The sequence below is a fragment of the Phragmites australis genome, chromosome 15 (genome assembly GCF_958298935.1).
Source record: "Phragmites australis chromosome 15, lpPhrAust1.1, whole genome shotgun sequence".
In the NCBI taxonomy this organism is placed as follows: Eukaryota; Viridiplantae; Streptophyta; class Magnoliopsida; order Poales; family Poaceae; genus Phragmites; species Phragmites australis.
The window spans coordinates 24,956,319-24,972,638 of record NC_084935.1 but is presented as its reverse complement, the minus strand read 5'-3'; the positions used below and the strand labels follow the sequence as shown (position 1 = coordinate 24,972,638).

General features: G+C 46.1%; 1 protein-coding gene across 1 annotated transcript; it reads right to left on the bottom strand.

Moving 5' to 3' along the window:
• Nucleotides 1-12,922: 12,922 nt before the first annotated feature.
• On the bottom strand, nucleotides 12,923-15,458 carry LOC133891995 (non-specific lipid transfer protein GPI-anchored 14-like). Its single transcript, XM_062332732.1, has 3 exons — nucleotides 14,866-15,458; nucleotides 13,930-14,022; nucleotides 12,923-13,269 (listed from the first exon to the last, which is right to left on the bottom strand). Exons 1-3 carry the CDS (start codon nucleotides 15,203-15,205, stop codon nucleotides 13,100-13,102), a joined length of 603 nt encoding a protein of 200 aa, XP_062188716.1. The 5' UTR covers nucleotides 15,206-15,458; the 3' UTR covers nucleotides 12,923-13,099.
• Nucleotides 15,459-16,320: the final 862 nt, after the last annotated feature.

The following is a 16,320-nucleotide window of genomic DNA, read 5'->3' as shown; positions in this document are numbered from 1 at the left end:
TTTTTTGAATGAAGGAGGCAAGAAGAAGAGGCTGCCCAGGCTAGGAAGTCTAACCCATTGGAAAATTGTGATGAGCGAAGCAAGAACTGGATCTACACTCGGTCAGAATGAACCAATTCTAGGGACTTAGCCTTCAAAAGCTCTAAGACCATGGAAGTAACCCGGACCATTCAAAAGATCGCTAACGAAGGGTCTTTAGAGCCTAACAGGGAGAATGACATGCTTACTAAGGCCCTAGGAAATAGGAAACACCCGGGTCACATTCGAGGCATCGGGTCAAAAGTGGATTGGAAGCATAGATTCCCGGACGCCGTGGGCCAGTACAAGACCCGTAATAGATATAAAAAGACCCTAGCAGAAGAGATACAAGAACAAGTTATGGTCCAATTCATAAAAATATGGAATGAAAAGGAGAAGGAAAGGGTGACATTAATGATGATAGAACAACCAACCAGCCCAGGATTTTGGAGTAGCGTCGAGTCCACGTAAGTCAGTAACCAGAGATATCTTGTGGATGATATCACAGAGACGACCCCTTGCATGCTACATGTTTTGGTCAGCAAGGGAGACTTCACTATCAAGGCTACCACATGCCAAGCCATTCCAGGCCGTGTGTTTCACAATCAAGATATTCCAGTTGGTTATGCCAAGGTACAAGTGGACTAAGTACAACCACTTTTCATGAAATATAAGCTAGACATCAGCACACCTGAGGGTATCGAGATTCTTGATGAGGTTGTTGGCAACTTCATTCTATGGCCCAGACGAGAGATATCATCTTCAGCCATCAGCAGTTAAAATCGCCAGTGTCACGGCTGCTCCCATGCCCAGCATCTCTACGTCAGCCACCTTCGTCCCCGTGCCAGGCCTCTTCGCCTCAAGTACCTTCGCCCCCGCGCCTAGTCTCTCTGCTTGTGGCACCTTCGCCCCCGTGCCCAGCATCATCTCCACATCTGGCACCTTTTCTTGAGCATCCATCACATTTTCTTACTCAGGCATCTTCGCCTCGTGCTTCACCGTATGTGACTCCGACACCTCCGCCTCAGTGTCTGCGACTCCGGTATCTCCGCCTCCAGCGTTTGTGCCTCTGGCACCTTCACTTGAGCATTGGAGAGTCCCTATTATGGTTACCCCATACGAAAAGACTCTAACATCTCCAGTGAAGAGGAGGCTTTTATCCTCCAAAGGAAAGGCATCATCCGCTCAGAAATCTCTAGCGAAGGGCGATGTCGTGAAAGAGGCCGGCAAAATACTGAGTACCCCTCAGTTGGATTTCTTACCTACATTGGATGTTCCTGAGACATATGAGAATTACAAGACATTTCTACCTTTGTTTCAACTCCAAGATGGTCCATGGAAGACGGGGAGATTCTACGAATAATACATGAGGGCACGTCGCACGGGGTTCTTGATAATCACGGCTAATGTTCCAGCTAACGTTTTTCTAAGTACAGACTCCTATTTCATGATGGATTTTAAGGACATGCACGCTTTGTTCCACCACGACAAACTTGATGCCAATCTCATAAGCGTGTGGTGCCTGTAAGTGCCTATAACATACTCTTATGTTCATATATCTATCAATATATGTTATAGAAACTAATGACTAGTGACTTGTTCTGTAGAATACAATTTAACAATACGAAGAAGATGAAGTTACCGGTCGGATTCCTTAATTCGCAACGAATTATCCAGCCTAATATGGTCGTGAAGTTGAGAAAAGATGCCCCAGAGATTAAAGGAAAGAGTAACATGAAGAAAGCAAGGGTCATAAAAGAAATGACCAAATCACGCAGACTTGATATATCAACCTACGTAGGAAGGGCTATGCTAGAAATGCAAGATAAGGGCTACATCATGATCCCCTACAACTTTAAGTAAGTTTGATACGTTAATTAGTCCTAAAAGTTTATTTTGCACCTAACTTAATTGGTCGATCAAGACCTAACATAAGTATTCATGTAGCGACCATTTTATTGTATAATGCTGATGACGAAGAGGAGCAAACTCATGGTCTTTGACTTAGCGATCTTCTCCAATCATCCTACCAAAATCTCATCGACGTTATACAGATGTAAAGAAAATCCTCATACATAAAATTCTTATAAATCATTTATGAATTAATAATTACTTCTTGGCATTTGAATATGGCCTACAAGTGGTATGTACTGAAAGGTGGGAGACACGATACGGTCAAGCCGACTAAGATGGCGGTCTGTATACATTTTTCGGTAATAACACACCTCTAATGCTTATATCTCACTATTTATGATGAAGAGTCTTATTGAACTAACGAATATATTGCATTGTTATTTGAAGTGCCACAAGTAAGGTTTCGACACTATTCTTTGTGGATACTATGTTTACCAGTTTCTTAGGGTAAACGCCCTAAGGATATAAGTCATCATTGCGCTTGTATATTCTTATTTGTTTCTGTTTCTATTGTTAGCAATGTTTTAACTATTCAAATTGTGTTTTTATTGTAGGCATGGAGGATCGATAGTACTAACACCTTGTTCAAAGACGAAGATATCCAAAACGTTCAACGTGACATGTGCTGGTTCATCATGCACGAAGTCATCCATAAGAGTGGCAGGTTCTTTGACCACGAAAGTGAATTAGCTAGCCATCCGAGGCTTTGTGAGTGGGAGAGGAAAGATTTTTAGTAATGTTAGTTGAATTATTGTTGTACTTGTGTTGAATATTAGATTGCGATGAATATTATCTTTGATGTAAATATTATGTTAAAATATGTTGTGTTAAAAATGTGTTCAAATACTGTTGAAATATGTGATGTTAATATGTCTTAAAAATCTAAAGGGAATAAAATATATGCATATTATGAATTTAGAGTGAAATATATACCACGGGTGGGTCCTTATATCACCTGCCTGTGGTATTCTATCTATCTACAGGCAGATGCTAAAGTGTGCCGTCTGTGAAAACCTATTTGCATAAATAGTTCATTTAAAGAACCGTATGTGAAAATAGGTTTCCACATACGATTTGTTAAGAGAACCACGTATGAAAACCTAGGTTTTTGTAGACGGTTTCTTTTACGCATGTGGAAATTGTCTATTTTTATAGGTCTTCTATCACAGTCAGTACACTAAATGCTTGTAAAAATATGTTACTATCCGTCTTTAAAAATAGTTTTTATATTAATGTACCCTAGCCTTTAAGTTATTTCTTCTAAGCGGAACTTCACACGTTATTTTGCCTATGTGCGGTTTCGCCTCTGTCATATCTTGCAGGCCCTTCTCCTCGGCGTGTTCTGGGGTATATCCGAGCCATTGCCATTGTGAAGCTTGCACGAGGAGCAGGGCAGCAATAAGGTTTTGGATAGCACATTTGCGTGACCGTCCTGCTTCCTCGACTCTCGACGATCTGCATTGCTTGTCTTCTATTTGCATAACCGCAACTGCATCGAACATACACTGCTTCCTTTTCATCATCAAGCCCGACCTAAGTTCATGTCGATCTTGATGGATCCTATGTTTTGTTGGCTACTTGCCTGTTGCTAGTACTAGATTATATTGCATCTTTAGTTACAAATGAAATATGCTTCCTAGTAGATTCTGGTGGTAGAATATTGCCCATATTCCCAACTCTTGGTTACTAAATGCTCATGGAGAAGTGCCGAACCCGTGCTCAATTCATGAAGTGCATGCCTTGAACATCACTAGCGAAGCTGAATTTAACAAAAAGAAAAATGGAATACCTTATTCCACATCTCTGACTAGCTTTATTGGATGGGAAATGCTTTTTTGTCAAAAGCAGATCTTATTAAGTTGAATATCACAGTTCAAACAAAGACTTTAACTCTGGAATGTCTTAATATCTTCAAGGCCAACACCTAGTGATCTGAGAACAACCACTAGAAGAGGTGGAGAGTGACTACAACTAGAGTGATCGGATTAGATACGGACGGTTATAGCTTATCATGTATCATGTCATATGTATATTTTTTTTTTCTCGGAGACGGAGTCAGAGTCTAAGCGGATAGCGCTGCAAGCTTTCGGTTAGTCGGATAGATAAAAAAATTTCACTTTATTTACATCCTCATATATCACATTAAATAATATATGAGTGAAATCGAAGTGAGCACGGAGAGAGATATAGCTAATATATGAAAATAAGAGCATTCAATATTATCTCTTTACGGATGTGTGACAATCTATCTATATATTATCATATTTTAAATGAAATCACAATAAATTTTCTCATAACACCTAATATTTAGATATTTCAGACGGATATCAGTTATCTTGTATCGTTCCTTTTTTTTCTCAGATCTGGAGTCGGACACAGATAGTGTCAAATAGTATTAGGTAGCTATTATTACATCATATATTTACTTCACAAGTCTTCGATCAGTCGAACGGGTGAAAAATATCGGTCTCATTTTCACCCCTAGCTACGACAAACTTGACCTATTGATCCTGAACCCTCTCAATCTGTCAATCAGCAATTCCCAAATTGTTGGAGTAGACCCATTTATATTTTTCTTTTTTATAAAGAACGGTTAAGTGTTAACAGTGCACGTATCGTACGTGCTCCTGTTCTCTGTCCTTGCTCGTATGGCACTGCTGCCTTCAAACCTCGAGAGTTCGATGTACTACTGTTACTGTACTAAGTAGTACTCAACATCTCATAGCATGTTCCTGAACTGGCATACAGGTTAGGACTGACACCCTCAAATGAATTGAGATGTAGGCTCAATTCAAGTATTGAAGGACATGTTGTTGTCAATGGGACGCCTATGCGTCAAAATTAATATGCATAGCCGAAAAAGTGAGGCATGAAGATGGGCAGGGATTGTGATGTGCAGCTGTGCGCCTGCATTTGGCATCACAGAAATCATTGTCAGGTAGAGGATGGGAAAAAGACGAGGGAGACACAAATATGGTTCAGGATGGTTGCAATTGGAAGCGCCTTCTTTTGAATTCTAAGGCGTTGTACTACTCAATGTATCCAGCTTCATAAAGATCTCCATGTCCCAGTCCCTGGCAACAATGCCATGTTGCCACATCAGATAGACCTAGATCGTATTCCTATTCCTTTGTTGGGCATCCTAGTTAGGCCGGTGCAGGGGAAGAGGACGGTGAAGAACAAAGGAATAAGAGAGGTAAAAGGCAACCTACAAGAAAATATGCGACAAGTACATAACCATCCAAGATGAATCTGATTTTCTGATAAAACAAGCAAATCCTGGTGGAATGCAAGCAATCTCGTAAGTGAGAAAGGAAAAACGCCCTCACACTTAAGGAAATAGATAGCAGGTATCTGAATTATTTGATATTTGTATTCATTAAATACGAATATTTATATCCGTATTCGTATTCGTTTCTAAAATGGATCATAAAATGGATGTATTCAAATTCGTTTTCGATATTTGGATTCAAATGTGGATATCCGAATTGCTTTGAATTCGGATGTGGAAATGGATTATATCCGTATCCGCCAACAGGGAACCAAATTTCGCTAATGTTTTAGAAATTTCAGTTGTGAACAAAATTTATATATATTCCAGCCCAGTCAAACTTGATCAAATTTTATCAAATTTGGCCAAATTTTTTAATTTCTGACATGAATTTGAACGAAATTTCTAAAATTTTGGTAATTCCAGTAATTCCAAATGTGAACGAATTTTTTGCGCACCAAAATAAAAATTCTTGTCGTTAAACGTGTAGGATATTTGCATACATCCCGATCGAGTAGATATTCGAATGCGGATTCGGATTTGAACTATCCGATTCATAGTCGTATTCGAGGATATTCGGATTTGTATTCATATTTTTATTAAAATTTAAATAGTAATATAGAAAGTAGACTATTCGATTCGTATCCGATCCGTTTCTATTCTTAGTCACACTGAACCTGTTTGAAACATTATGCAAGAATTTAATTAGAAAAAGTATGGTGTCTGTTAGCGCACATCTCTCGTACGCATGCAGCGGCTACAGGCGCATGCAGGAAGCGCCATCTCCGGAGGCTAGTTTAGATTGTTTCCGTGTTTAGTTAGCCTATACACGGCATGTATCTTTCGTTTCTATCTCAGCCTCCATGTACTCTCTATTTAATTACTGCCTCAAGACTAATATCATTAGTTGCGTTGAGTAAAATACGCTTTCATGGTACCAGACGGGGATCGATCCCCTCGCTTCCGCTAATCGCTGCCGGCCTCTCGCCGCGGCGCCCCTCCGTCGATCGCATCCACAAGCGACGACGCGTTCCTGCCGCCGGCACCCCCGCTGGTCGTGCTTCCTCCTTCTTCTTGTGCTGGCCTCACGCCACACGAGCTGCCGCCGTTGCTTCTCTTGCCGGCGTGCACTATCCACTCGATGACAAATCCACAGGCTGATGCCGCCGCGGAGGAGGCCCGTCTCGCTGCGCTTCGTCAAGCGGCCGCCAACGCCACAGCAGAGGCCAAGGCTGCTGCCGCCAGGGCGGAGGAAGCCGCACGTCGTCTCGCCGAGTACAAAAACCTGGAGCAATCCCAGCTACATGCGCAGGCCGTCGCGGTGTCTAACATCAAGACGATGATCCCCTTCGTACTCGACCAGACTTCCTCGCACTACAATCGGTGGCGCACCTTCTTCCTCAACACGGTGACCAAGTACGCCCTCGACTGCCTTGTGCTCTCCGACGACGACTTCTCTACGGACCCCCATTGGCGTCGCATGGATTGCACCATCAAATCGTGGCTGTTCAGCACCGTCGCGCCCGAGCTCATCGAGGCGGTGTCCACCTCGTCCCCGACGTCGCGTTCCATATGGGTCGGTCTCGAGGACCAATTCATCGGCAACAAGGAAACTCGTGCTATCATCCTTGATGCTGAATTCCGGACACTCGTCCAAGGCGATCTTTCCGTCACCGACTATTGCCACAAGATGAAGAGCATGGCGGACGCTTTGGGGGATTTGGGTGAGACGGTCCTTGACCGCACCCTTGTCCTTAATCTTCTCCGGGGCCTCAACGAGAAATTCTCCTACATGGCGGCGTTAATCAAGCGCACTCGGCCGTTCCCGACTTTCTCCGACGTCCGTGCGGATCTTCTCATCGAGGAGGTCACCTTGGCCAGCAAGGCCACCACTCCGACAGCGCTGGTGGCTACCGCGCCCGCTCGTCCCCCGGTGCCACGCGCCCCGGGCCCTTCCTATCCCCCCATCGCGCCGAGGCTCGGCGGTCCTGGCGGCCCTGGCATCCCTGGCGGCTCCAACAACGGGACCGGGGGCGGCGGCTCCAACCGCAACCGCCGGCGCTGGCGCTCCAATGGGAACGGGGGCGGACAGGCGCGCCCTCCTAGTTTTGGCTCTCCGGCCTGGCAGCAGCCTCCTTGGAACCCGTTTACGGGGACATTCGCTGTCTGGCCGGGACACCACGGCGCCCGCCCGCATCCTCCACTTGCGCCGCTGCCGCCCCGTCCTCAAGCCTTTGCCGCGGGAAACACCGGCACGCCTCATCAGGTTCAGCAGGCGCTCCCAGGACCGCTTGGTTCTGCACCCTCCTTCGGCGCATCTCCTGTCATGCTGTCCCAACAGCAACCTTGGACGTGGGATCAGCAAGCCTTGGCGAGCAATTTCAACACTATGACCCTCACTCCTCCGCCGAGCGACGACTGGTATATGGACTCAGGTGCTTCCTCTCACATGGCCTCAAACTCCGACTCTCTTTCCTATATTCATCCTCCTAGTCCGTTTACCCCATCTAACATTATCGTTGGCAATGGTTCCTTGTTACCTGTCACCGGCACAAGCGCTCTTTCTTTTTCCACGTCAGATCGTCCTTTACATTTACATAATGTTCTTATATCCCCGCAAATTATTAAAAATCTCATATCTGTTCGTCGTTTCACTACTGACAATCACTGTTCTGTCGAATTTGACCCTTTTGGCCTCTCTGTAAAGGACCTCGTAACGCGGAACGTGATCGCCAGGTGCAATAGTTCTGGGGAGCTCTACTCCTTTCGTCCGCCCGCCCAGCCTCACATTCTCGCCGTCATCACCCCACCCACCGTGCTTTGGCATCGTCGGCTTGGTCATCTTGGCCATGAGTCTTTCTCTCGTTTAGCGCCATCTTTAGATTCTGCATGTAATAAAAGTGAGCTAGAAACTTTGTGTCATGCTTGTCAGCTAGGACGCCATGTGCGCCTCCCTTTTGCTAGGTCCAATTCTCGTGCTCTCAAGAATTTTGATTTAATACACTGTGATTTATGGACATCCCCTGTTGCTAGTGTCACTGGTTATAAATATTATCTCATAATTCTTGATGATTGCTCACATTACTCTTGGACCTTTCCTCTACGTCTCAAGTCTGACACTTTCCCCACCCTCTCTAACTTTTTTTCTTATGTCGCTACTCAGTTTGGCACCACGATAAAGACCGTTCAGTGCGACAACGGTCGGGAGTTCGATAACTCCTCTGCACGCTCCTTCCTCCTCACTCATGGTGCCACCATCCGCATGTCATGTCCCCACACCTCCCCCCAAAATGGTCGCGCCGAACGCATTATTCGTTCTACTAACAATATCATGCGTTCCCTCATATTTCAGGCTAGTCTACCGGCGCCCTATTGGGTGGAAGCTCTTCACACCGCGACATACCTCCTAAACCGCCACCCAACCAAGACCCTCGACTTCCAGACTCCGCACTTTGCCTTGTACGGCATCCACCCCTCCTATGACCACCTGCGTGTCTTCGGTTGTAAGTGCTATCCTAATCTCTCCGCCACCGCCCCACATAAGCTTGCTCCTCGGTCCACCCTTTGTGTTTTTTTGGGATATCCCTCTGAACACAAAGGATACCGTTGCCTTGATCTCGCCACCAACCGTCTAATTGTTTCCCGCCACGTCACTTTTGACGAGTCATCCTTTCCCTTTGCCGAGCTTCCCGCACCCCTTCCTTCATCCAACTTTGACTTTCTCTCGGAGTTTGACTATGTGCCTAGCCCTGTTGGTTCACCCTGTGTTGCAGGTACAGGTCTGCCTCCCGCTGCCCCCGCTGGATCCTCTCCTCGGGTTGTTGCCAGCGGGACTCCAGTTCCCCCGGCAGGAGACTGCTCCGGTGCTGCCATGACTGCTGGGCCATCCGCGGCTGCCACGGTTGCGGGGTCGTCTGTGGCAGCCGAGCCTTCCGCGACCACTGTGCCTTCCGCGGCTAGTGGGTCGCCCGCGGCCTTTGGTGTTTCCGCGGGTGCAGTAACCCCATGCGCCGAGCCTCTGCTTATCCCGGCCCACAACGTGCCGCTGGCCACAAGCACTGGACCTGACGCAGCTGATCCTGCATTGCCGCCTGCGCAGCCCTCCAGCGCACCTGGCTCGACTGCTGCTCATCCTGGCGCCTCGCCACCACTCCCGCCAGGCGCCGTTCCAATCTCCTCCGTCGCCAATGACCATGTCATGGTCACTCGGGGGAAGCAAGGATTTCGACAGCCAAAGCAAATATTTGATCTTCAGGCCGCTGTGTTGTCTCCCCTGCCGAAGACATATCGTGGTGCACTGGCCGATCCAAATTGGCGTGATGCTATGATTGAAGAATTTACAGCTCTTCAAGCCAACAACACTTGGGATCTCGTGCCTCCACCTCGTGATGCCAACATTGTTACTGGGAAGTGGGTCTACCGGCACAAGATGCATCCTGATGGTACACTTGATCGCTACAAGGCTCGCTGGGTACTTCGGGGTTTTACCCAGCGCCCCGGCATTGATTTTGGGGAGACTTTCAGCCCAGTCGTGAAGCCTGCCACTATTCGCACAGTCCTATCTCTGGCACTATCTCGGAATTGGCCTATTCATCAGCTGGATGTGAAAAATGCTTTTCTTCATGGCACTTTGAGCGAGACAGTATATTGTGCACAACCATCTGGGTTTGTTGATTCAGCTAGGCCAGATCATGTATGTCGCCTTAACAAGTCCCTCTATGGCTTGAAACAGGCACCCCGAGCTTGGTACAGTAGGTTTGCCTCCTTTATTCAGTCCCTTGGGTTTGTTGAAGCCAAATCAGACACATCTCTCTTTGTTCTTCATCGCGGGTCCGACATGGCTTACTTGCTCCTTTGTGTCGATGACATCATTCTCACTACTTCCTCTGGAGTTCTGCTTCGCAGCATTATTGATTCTCTCACCGTGGAGTTCTCTATGAAGGATCTCGGCAGTCTACATCATTTTCTTGGGATGTCTGTTACTAGGAGCACTGACAGCATGTTTTTGTCCCAGCGCCACTATATGCTTGAGATTCTGGATCGTGCTGGTATGGCAGATTGCAGACCCTGCTCCACTCCGGTTGATACTTGTGCTAAGCTTCCCGCTGATGGCACACCTGTTGCTGACGCCACTCATTATCGAGGTATTGCCGGTGCCCTTCAGTACCTTACCTTCACCCGCCCCGACATTTCCTATGCTGTGCAGCAGATCTGTCTTCATATGCATGATCCACGTGAGCCACATCTCGCCCTGATCAAGCGTGTTCTCCGCTATATCAAGGGCACCTTGGATTATGGCCTGCAGTTACATCGCTCTCCTGGTTTCGATCTTGTTGCCTATTCAGACGCCGACTGGGCTGGTTGTCCAGACACACGCCGCTCTACCTCTGGCTATGCTATTTTTTTGGGTGATAATTTGATTTCCTGGTCTTCCAAGCGCCAGCAGACAGTGTCCCGTTCTAGTGCAGAAGCAGAATACAGGGCAGTTGCTAATGCAGTTGCAGAGGTCACTTGGCTACGGCAGTTACTTCAGGAGCTTCATTTCTCTCCCAGGCGTTCCACTGTGGTATTCTGTGATAACATCAGTGCAGTCTATCTCTCAACCAATCCGGTACAACATCAGCGTACTAAACATGTTGAGATTGATTTACACTTTGTTCGGGACAAAGTTGCCACAGGCGAAATTCGTGTTCTTCACGTGCCCACAACCTCGCAGTATGCGGACATCTTCACCAAGAGGCTGCCCACCTCTGTTTTCACGGAGTTTCGGTCCAGTTTGAATGTCTCCAGTCGTGGCTAATGTCGACGTTCTAACTGCGGGGGCGTGTTAGCGCACATCTCTCGTACGCATGCAGCGGCTACAGGCGCATGCAGGAAGCGCCATCTCCGGAGGCTAGTTTAGATTGTTTCCGTGTTTAGTTAGCCTATACACGGCATGTATCTTTCGTTTCTATCTCAGCCTCCATGTACTCTCTATTTAATTACTGCCTCAAGACTAATATCATTAGTTGCGTTGAGTAAAATACGCTTTCAGTGTCGTTCCAAAACAAGACTAGAAACAACAAGTTTTAAGGTAATTGGCAAATGGGCGCTGCTAGCGCCCGGAGTGACTGAACACTTTGTCATTGTTCGATTTGAGAGCATGCATGTTCTCCCTGCCATTCGATGTAAATAGAAAATTCCCAGAGGAACATCGCAGCATGTTTCTTGCAACATCCAAGCAAAAAATCCCCCTTCTTTCCTCAGGTGGTAGCTCGCCCAGGAGATCGTTGAGGAGCTCGACTCCCTAACCAACCCCACAGCAAATCACATGAACCTTGCCTCGTATCATAAAAAATCGAGTTTTCCACCTCTAAATCACAATTTCTACGGTTGCAACAAATAAAGTACTATGCTTGTGGATTCTAAAGGTTCCGCAAAAGCTATGATAAACGTTATAATTCTACAGTAAATTATCAACAAACAGATTTTAAAAATAAATTATACAATTTGAAGAAATATAATCTCTCTAATCTAGTATCCGCGTCCGGGAGATCAACAAGTGCTGGGCTCTTGCGATGGGCATTAGCAAACAACAGACGTAACGTGGGGATTAGATTAGCCAAGATCGAGCAGTGCACAGGAAGGTTCAAGAATGGAGAAAAGCGGTGGAGGCGGAGGTCACATTGCAGCGGGACAAGCGGCGGACTGCAACAAGAACCGCTACCGTGCCGGCACGATTGCGGCGCATCCGGAATCTGTGCCCTCTGCTTGAACGAGGAGCTTGGCGTGTCACTCTTGTCGTCCAAGTCCAGCTCCTTCCACCTCACGCTAGCCTCTATCTCCCCGTCCAACGCAGAACGCAGCATCTCGCAAGGTGCTGCGCTCATAAGACCATCTTAAGAAATTCTTGTCATGGATCAAATTTTCTTTCTAAAAAGATTTTTTTCTCTTCAGCGTTTTAATTTTTTTTTTATGATTTCTGTCACAAAAGTTCTCTTCAGAATAGGATCATTCCCATCAAAACAGAATTCTCTCTCCTTTTTCTTTACGAATCTCTTCAAAGAAAAATTATAGGGGATGAGAGAAAATAAAAAGAATGTGAATGAGAAAAAAATCAGAAAAAATTAAAACGAAGGAACCTAAAGATTCGTCTACGCCGACAAGTGGGATGGCACGGCCTGAGAGAAAGCAACTACGACATCGACAAAAAAGAAACTATTACAACAGGTCAACTTGCATGTTTCAAGCTACAGCAGAATAGAACTCGCATATGAGAGTTGGTACGAATCCTTGTATTGATTATATTGGTAAAGAAAAGGAGGTGGGACTGCCAGCGAAGCGTCCGAAGAATTTCTGTACCCGACGTTTTACGCGGAGCATTATGGTTCGCAGTAAACGTGCAAGTCGGTGAATCTAAGATACTCACTGATTTTTTTAGTTTAATTAATTATATTAATTTTTTTAAATTATTCAATTTAAAAAATTAATGTTATTGGTTAAATTACAGAGGATATGTGGATACCTTTGATCGATCAATTTGAATCCCTAGTCCGCAAAAGACGTAAAAGAAAAGCAACCAGTCTTTTTTCCTTTTATCGAAGCTGATTTCCTTTTTCACAAAAGACAGAAAAGAAAATAATGTTATTGGTTAAATTAAAGAGATACGTGGATACCTTTGATCCATCAATTTGAATCCTTAGTTCACAAAAGACGTAAAAGAAAAGCACCAAGTTTTTTTCAAAACATGTGAGTGTAATACGGTACAAGTCCTTTTATCGAAGCTCATTTCCTTTTTTGACACGAGAATCACAGCGGCACCCACGCACGCACGCACATCAATCGTCATGTTACGATCACCAATAGAGACCACGAGCCGGCAACACCACGTCTCGTTTCTCTGCGCCGTTTCGTCCGCTATCCCAGCAGAAGCAAGAGAGGCACGGCGAGTGGGGCGGCCGCGGAGACGAGGGAGAGCACCACCGCGCGTGCGCCGCCACCGAACCTGCCCACTCCCAACCACGGCGTCGCGGGACCGGCAGCAGCTCCGTTCTTCTGCGGGCCCGCGGTCGCCGCGCTCGCACCACCTGGAGGGCACATCAGGCGTGCGTTAGACCGGAATCGAAGCCAATGATGGTTGCCTTCGAAAAGAGAAGTTCAAAAGAAAATCATCGTCACAAGCCCACGATCTTAGAAAATAAATAACAGCACTCTTTTTTTAACAGTAAAACTCATTTGTATAGTCTTCTTTGAAAATAAAGTTGAACTAGACCACTCCCTGCTCGCCCATTTCGTACATACCCGTACGAGCGTTCAAACTCAAACACGGGTTAACTGGACGCACCGTCCTTACCAACGGATGCAAATAACAGCACTCTATATAAATTTTCTTTCATTTTTCGGGAGCATTCTTTTACTGATCCCCTACTTCGATCACTGTTCTATCATTGCCGGCGTCCTCTGTTCCAACTCCTACATACGTGTACTGCAGTTGGGCTAGTTGTAGCACATTGATTTCTCGCGTCACCTCAAGCTTAAACGCCGGCAGATGAGCCCCTGTTCTCCAGTATCGGTGCAACAGTTCTGTTTAGCTCTCAACGAACTGATTCCGGTCATCAACCTGAGAAGCCTTTGAAGGGGGCATTTTCTACGCAATGGAAAATCAATTCCAGCATCCGCATCGTGTACTGCACGCAGCCTCTTCGAAGTATGCGGCGTGTAATGGAAAAAGTGATGGGAAAACTGACCAGTTGCACTCGGCAAGCCTTGGGCCTCCGCCTGCTTCGCGTACTGCTCGAAGACCTGCGCCTCCTCGGAGTTGGGCGGCAGATTCAGCAGCTCTGCCACAATCCAGAGGTACGGAAAAACGCACATGTTAAAGTTGTGTTTGCTTGTGTAGATTCTAATTGTAGATCGCAGTGTATTATGTAAATAAACGATTAGATTTTAAAAATAAATTCTACAAATATATATCTGAATTATAGCACGATCTATTTAAGATGAGCTTCTACAATCTATAATTTATAATCAGAATTCAGAGCAAAACAAACATGATCTTAGTACCACAAGCAGCATATATTCGGGCGGTCCTAGAAAAACAATGTGAAAATCAATGGTGCACGGTTCAAAATGTTTGTTTTCCACCTTTTTCACTCAAGAGCTCGAAATGTTTGTTTCTCACCTTTTTCATTCAAGAATTTTTATTTTCTACTATCTAAAAATCGGTTAAATAAATAATGTAAAAATATTTTTTATTTTTGTCCCCTTTGGGACGCGAAATTTCTCGTGACGTGTAGCTATCAGCATGTCCTACAGCAGGGGCCTAAGAAAGCATGCATGCATTTCTTTACACGGCATTTCTTAGGTGGCTCTGCATTAACAAATTGATTCGGTGTGAATATGCATGGAAGTCCCTTCTTATCTTTTTTTTTAAAAAAAAAGGGAAAGTTCATCTTCGGCAGATTCATGGGTAAGGTGACTGTGATCTCTGCACCTCTTGGATCGAGACTAAAGGTGATGAGCAAAAGACTATCTCCACTTGGAACACAAGAACTTGTAGATAGTTGAGAACAGCACTGGCAAAAAAGTTAGATTTTTGCGAGTTATTGAGGCTCGAATCATGGTCATGGGTGCGTGTGTGAGAAAAACTAGAGCATCTAGGATAGGATTGTAGAAGTACGTACTTGGGCAGTCGGAGATGTTGGCGGGCTTGTTGCAGACGGCGGGGAGCCCCAGCGCCCTGGTGACGTTGATCTTGAGCCCGAGGTTGGGGTCGTCCTTGTCCTTGACCAGCACGCACAGGCACTTGCGGCTGGTCTGCAGCACTGTCTTGAGCCCCGCGCAGCAGTCCGGCGTCGGCGCCGCCGCTGCCGCCGCCTCGTCCTGCACGTACGTCAGGCACGTCGCCAGCCCCACCAGCTTGTCCGAGCACTCCGCACGGTCCGCCGCGAAGTCGCCTCCCACACCCACCACCGCCATCGCCGCCACCACGACCACCACTGCTGCCAGAGCTCCCGAACCCATGGAGAGATGATCGGAGAGACGAAGCTAGCTTGCGGCTAGCTCGGGCAGGGAAGAGTGAGAGCGTGATGCACAGAATTTGCGCGGGTTTGCTGGCGCGGAAGACGTGCGGTGAGCCGGTGATATATAGAGGGGCGTGGCCTTGTGAGAGCGTGCGTGGGCACACCTGTGGGCGCCGTCGCGGCAAGTGGAGAGCGCGGGGGAGCCGGTGTGGTCTATCGGCGATGGGTTCGGGCGCGGGTGCCGTGAAAGCAGGAGCGTCGGATGGGGTGTGATGTAGCGATATGTAGCGGTTGTGACGTGTGTACGTAGACAACGCTCGTTGATTAATTAAATAGTGGCCTCTCTCATATGCTGAGTGAAAGCGTCGCTATGAGAATTTAGAAAAGACTGATGGTTATCTTGAGGCTTGAAAATTATCCTGATGCGAATATCATCTGATACAAAGGCAGAACCGAAATCGCGGATCAGGATTAAAAAACAAGATTATCACGTTATAAACCGCATTTCTTTAATAGCATACCATAAGATGATAAGACTACTAAGTAATAACCATTTATGATTAATTTACTATCACATACGGTTCATCATATAGATTGTTTGTGATAATTAACGGTTCATCATACGAACCGTTTGTAATAATTACTTATGATATATAATTCTCTTATTTATCACTGACACGTTAAGGCGGTTGGTTCGGGAACGTCTGTGATGACTAAAAACAATAACAGGTATTTCCTTGATGGATAAGCATTTTTTGTCAATCGAATTTTCCGTATTTATTATCTTTTTGTTTCTTATTACTCTCATTTTCCCTAACAAAGTGTTACAAATCCGACAACAAACATGACAGGAATGATGGTCATGTAGAAGCGGATGTTGCACTAGTGCGAGTTTTGGCAGCTACCGCCTATGGGAGTACGGGACTCCACTTCACCTTATCACTTGTCAGCTCTGGAGGAATTCAAGCCTTCAAGGGCGCCGCTTGTCAGCTCGTGCTATCCAATGGATGAACGGAATGCCGAAGTACTTGTGTGGTACTAACATACTAACCTATTTCAAGTTAGATATATATTCATCCCACCATCCAGTTAGGACTAGTAATTTGGCGCGCATAT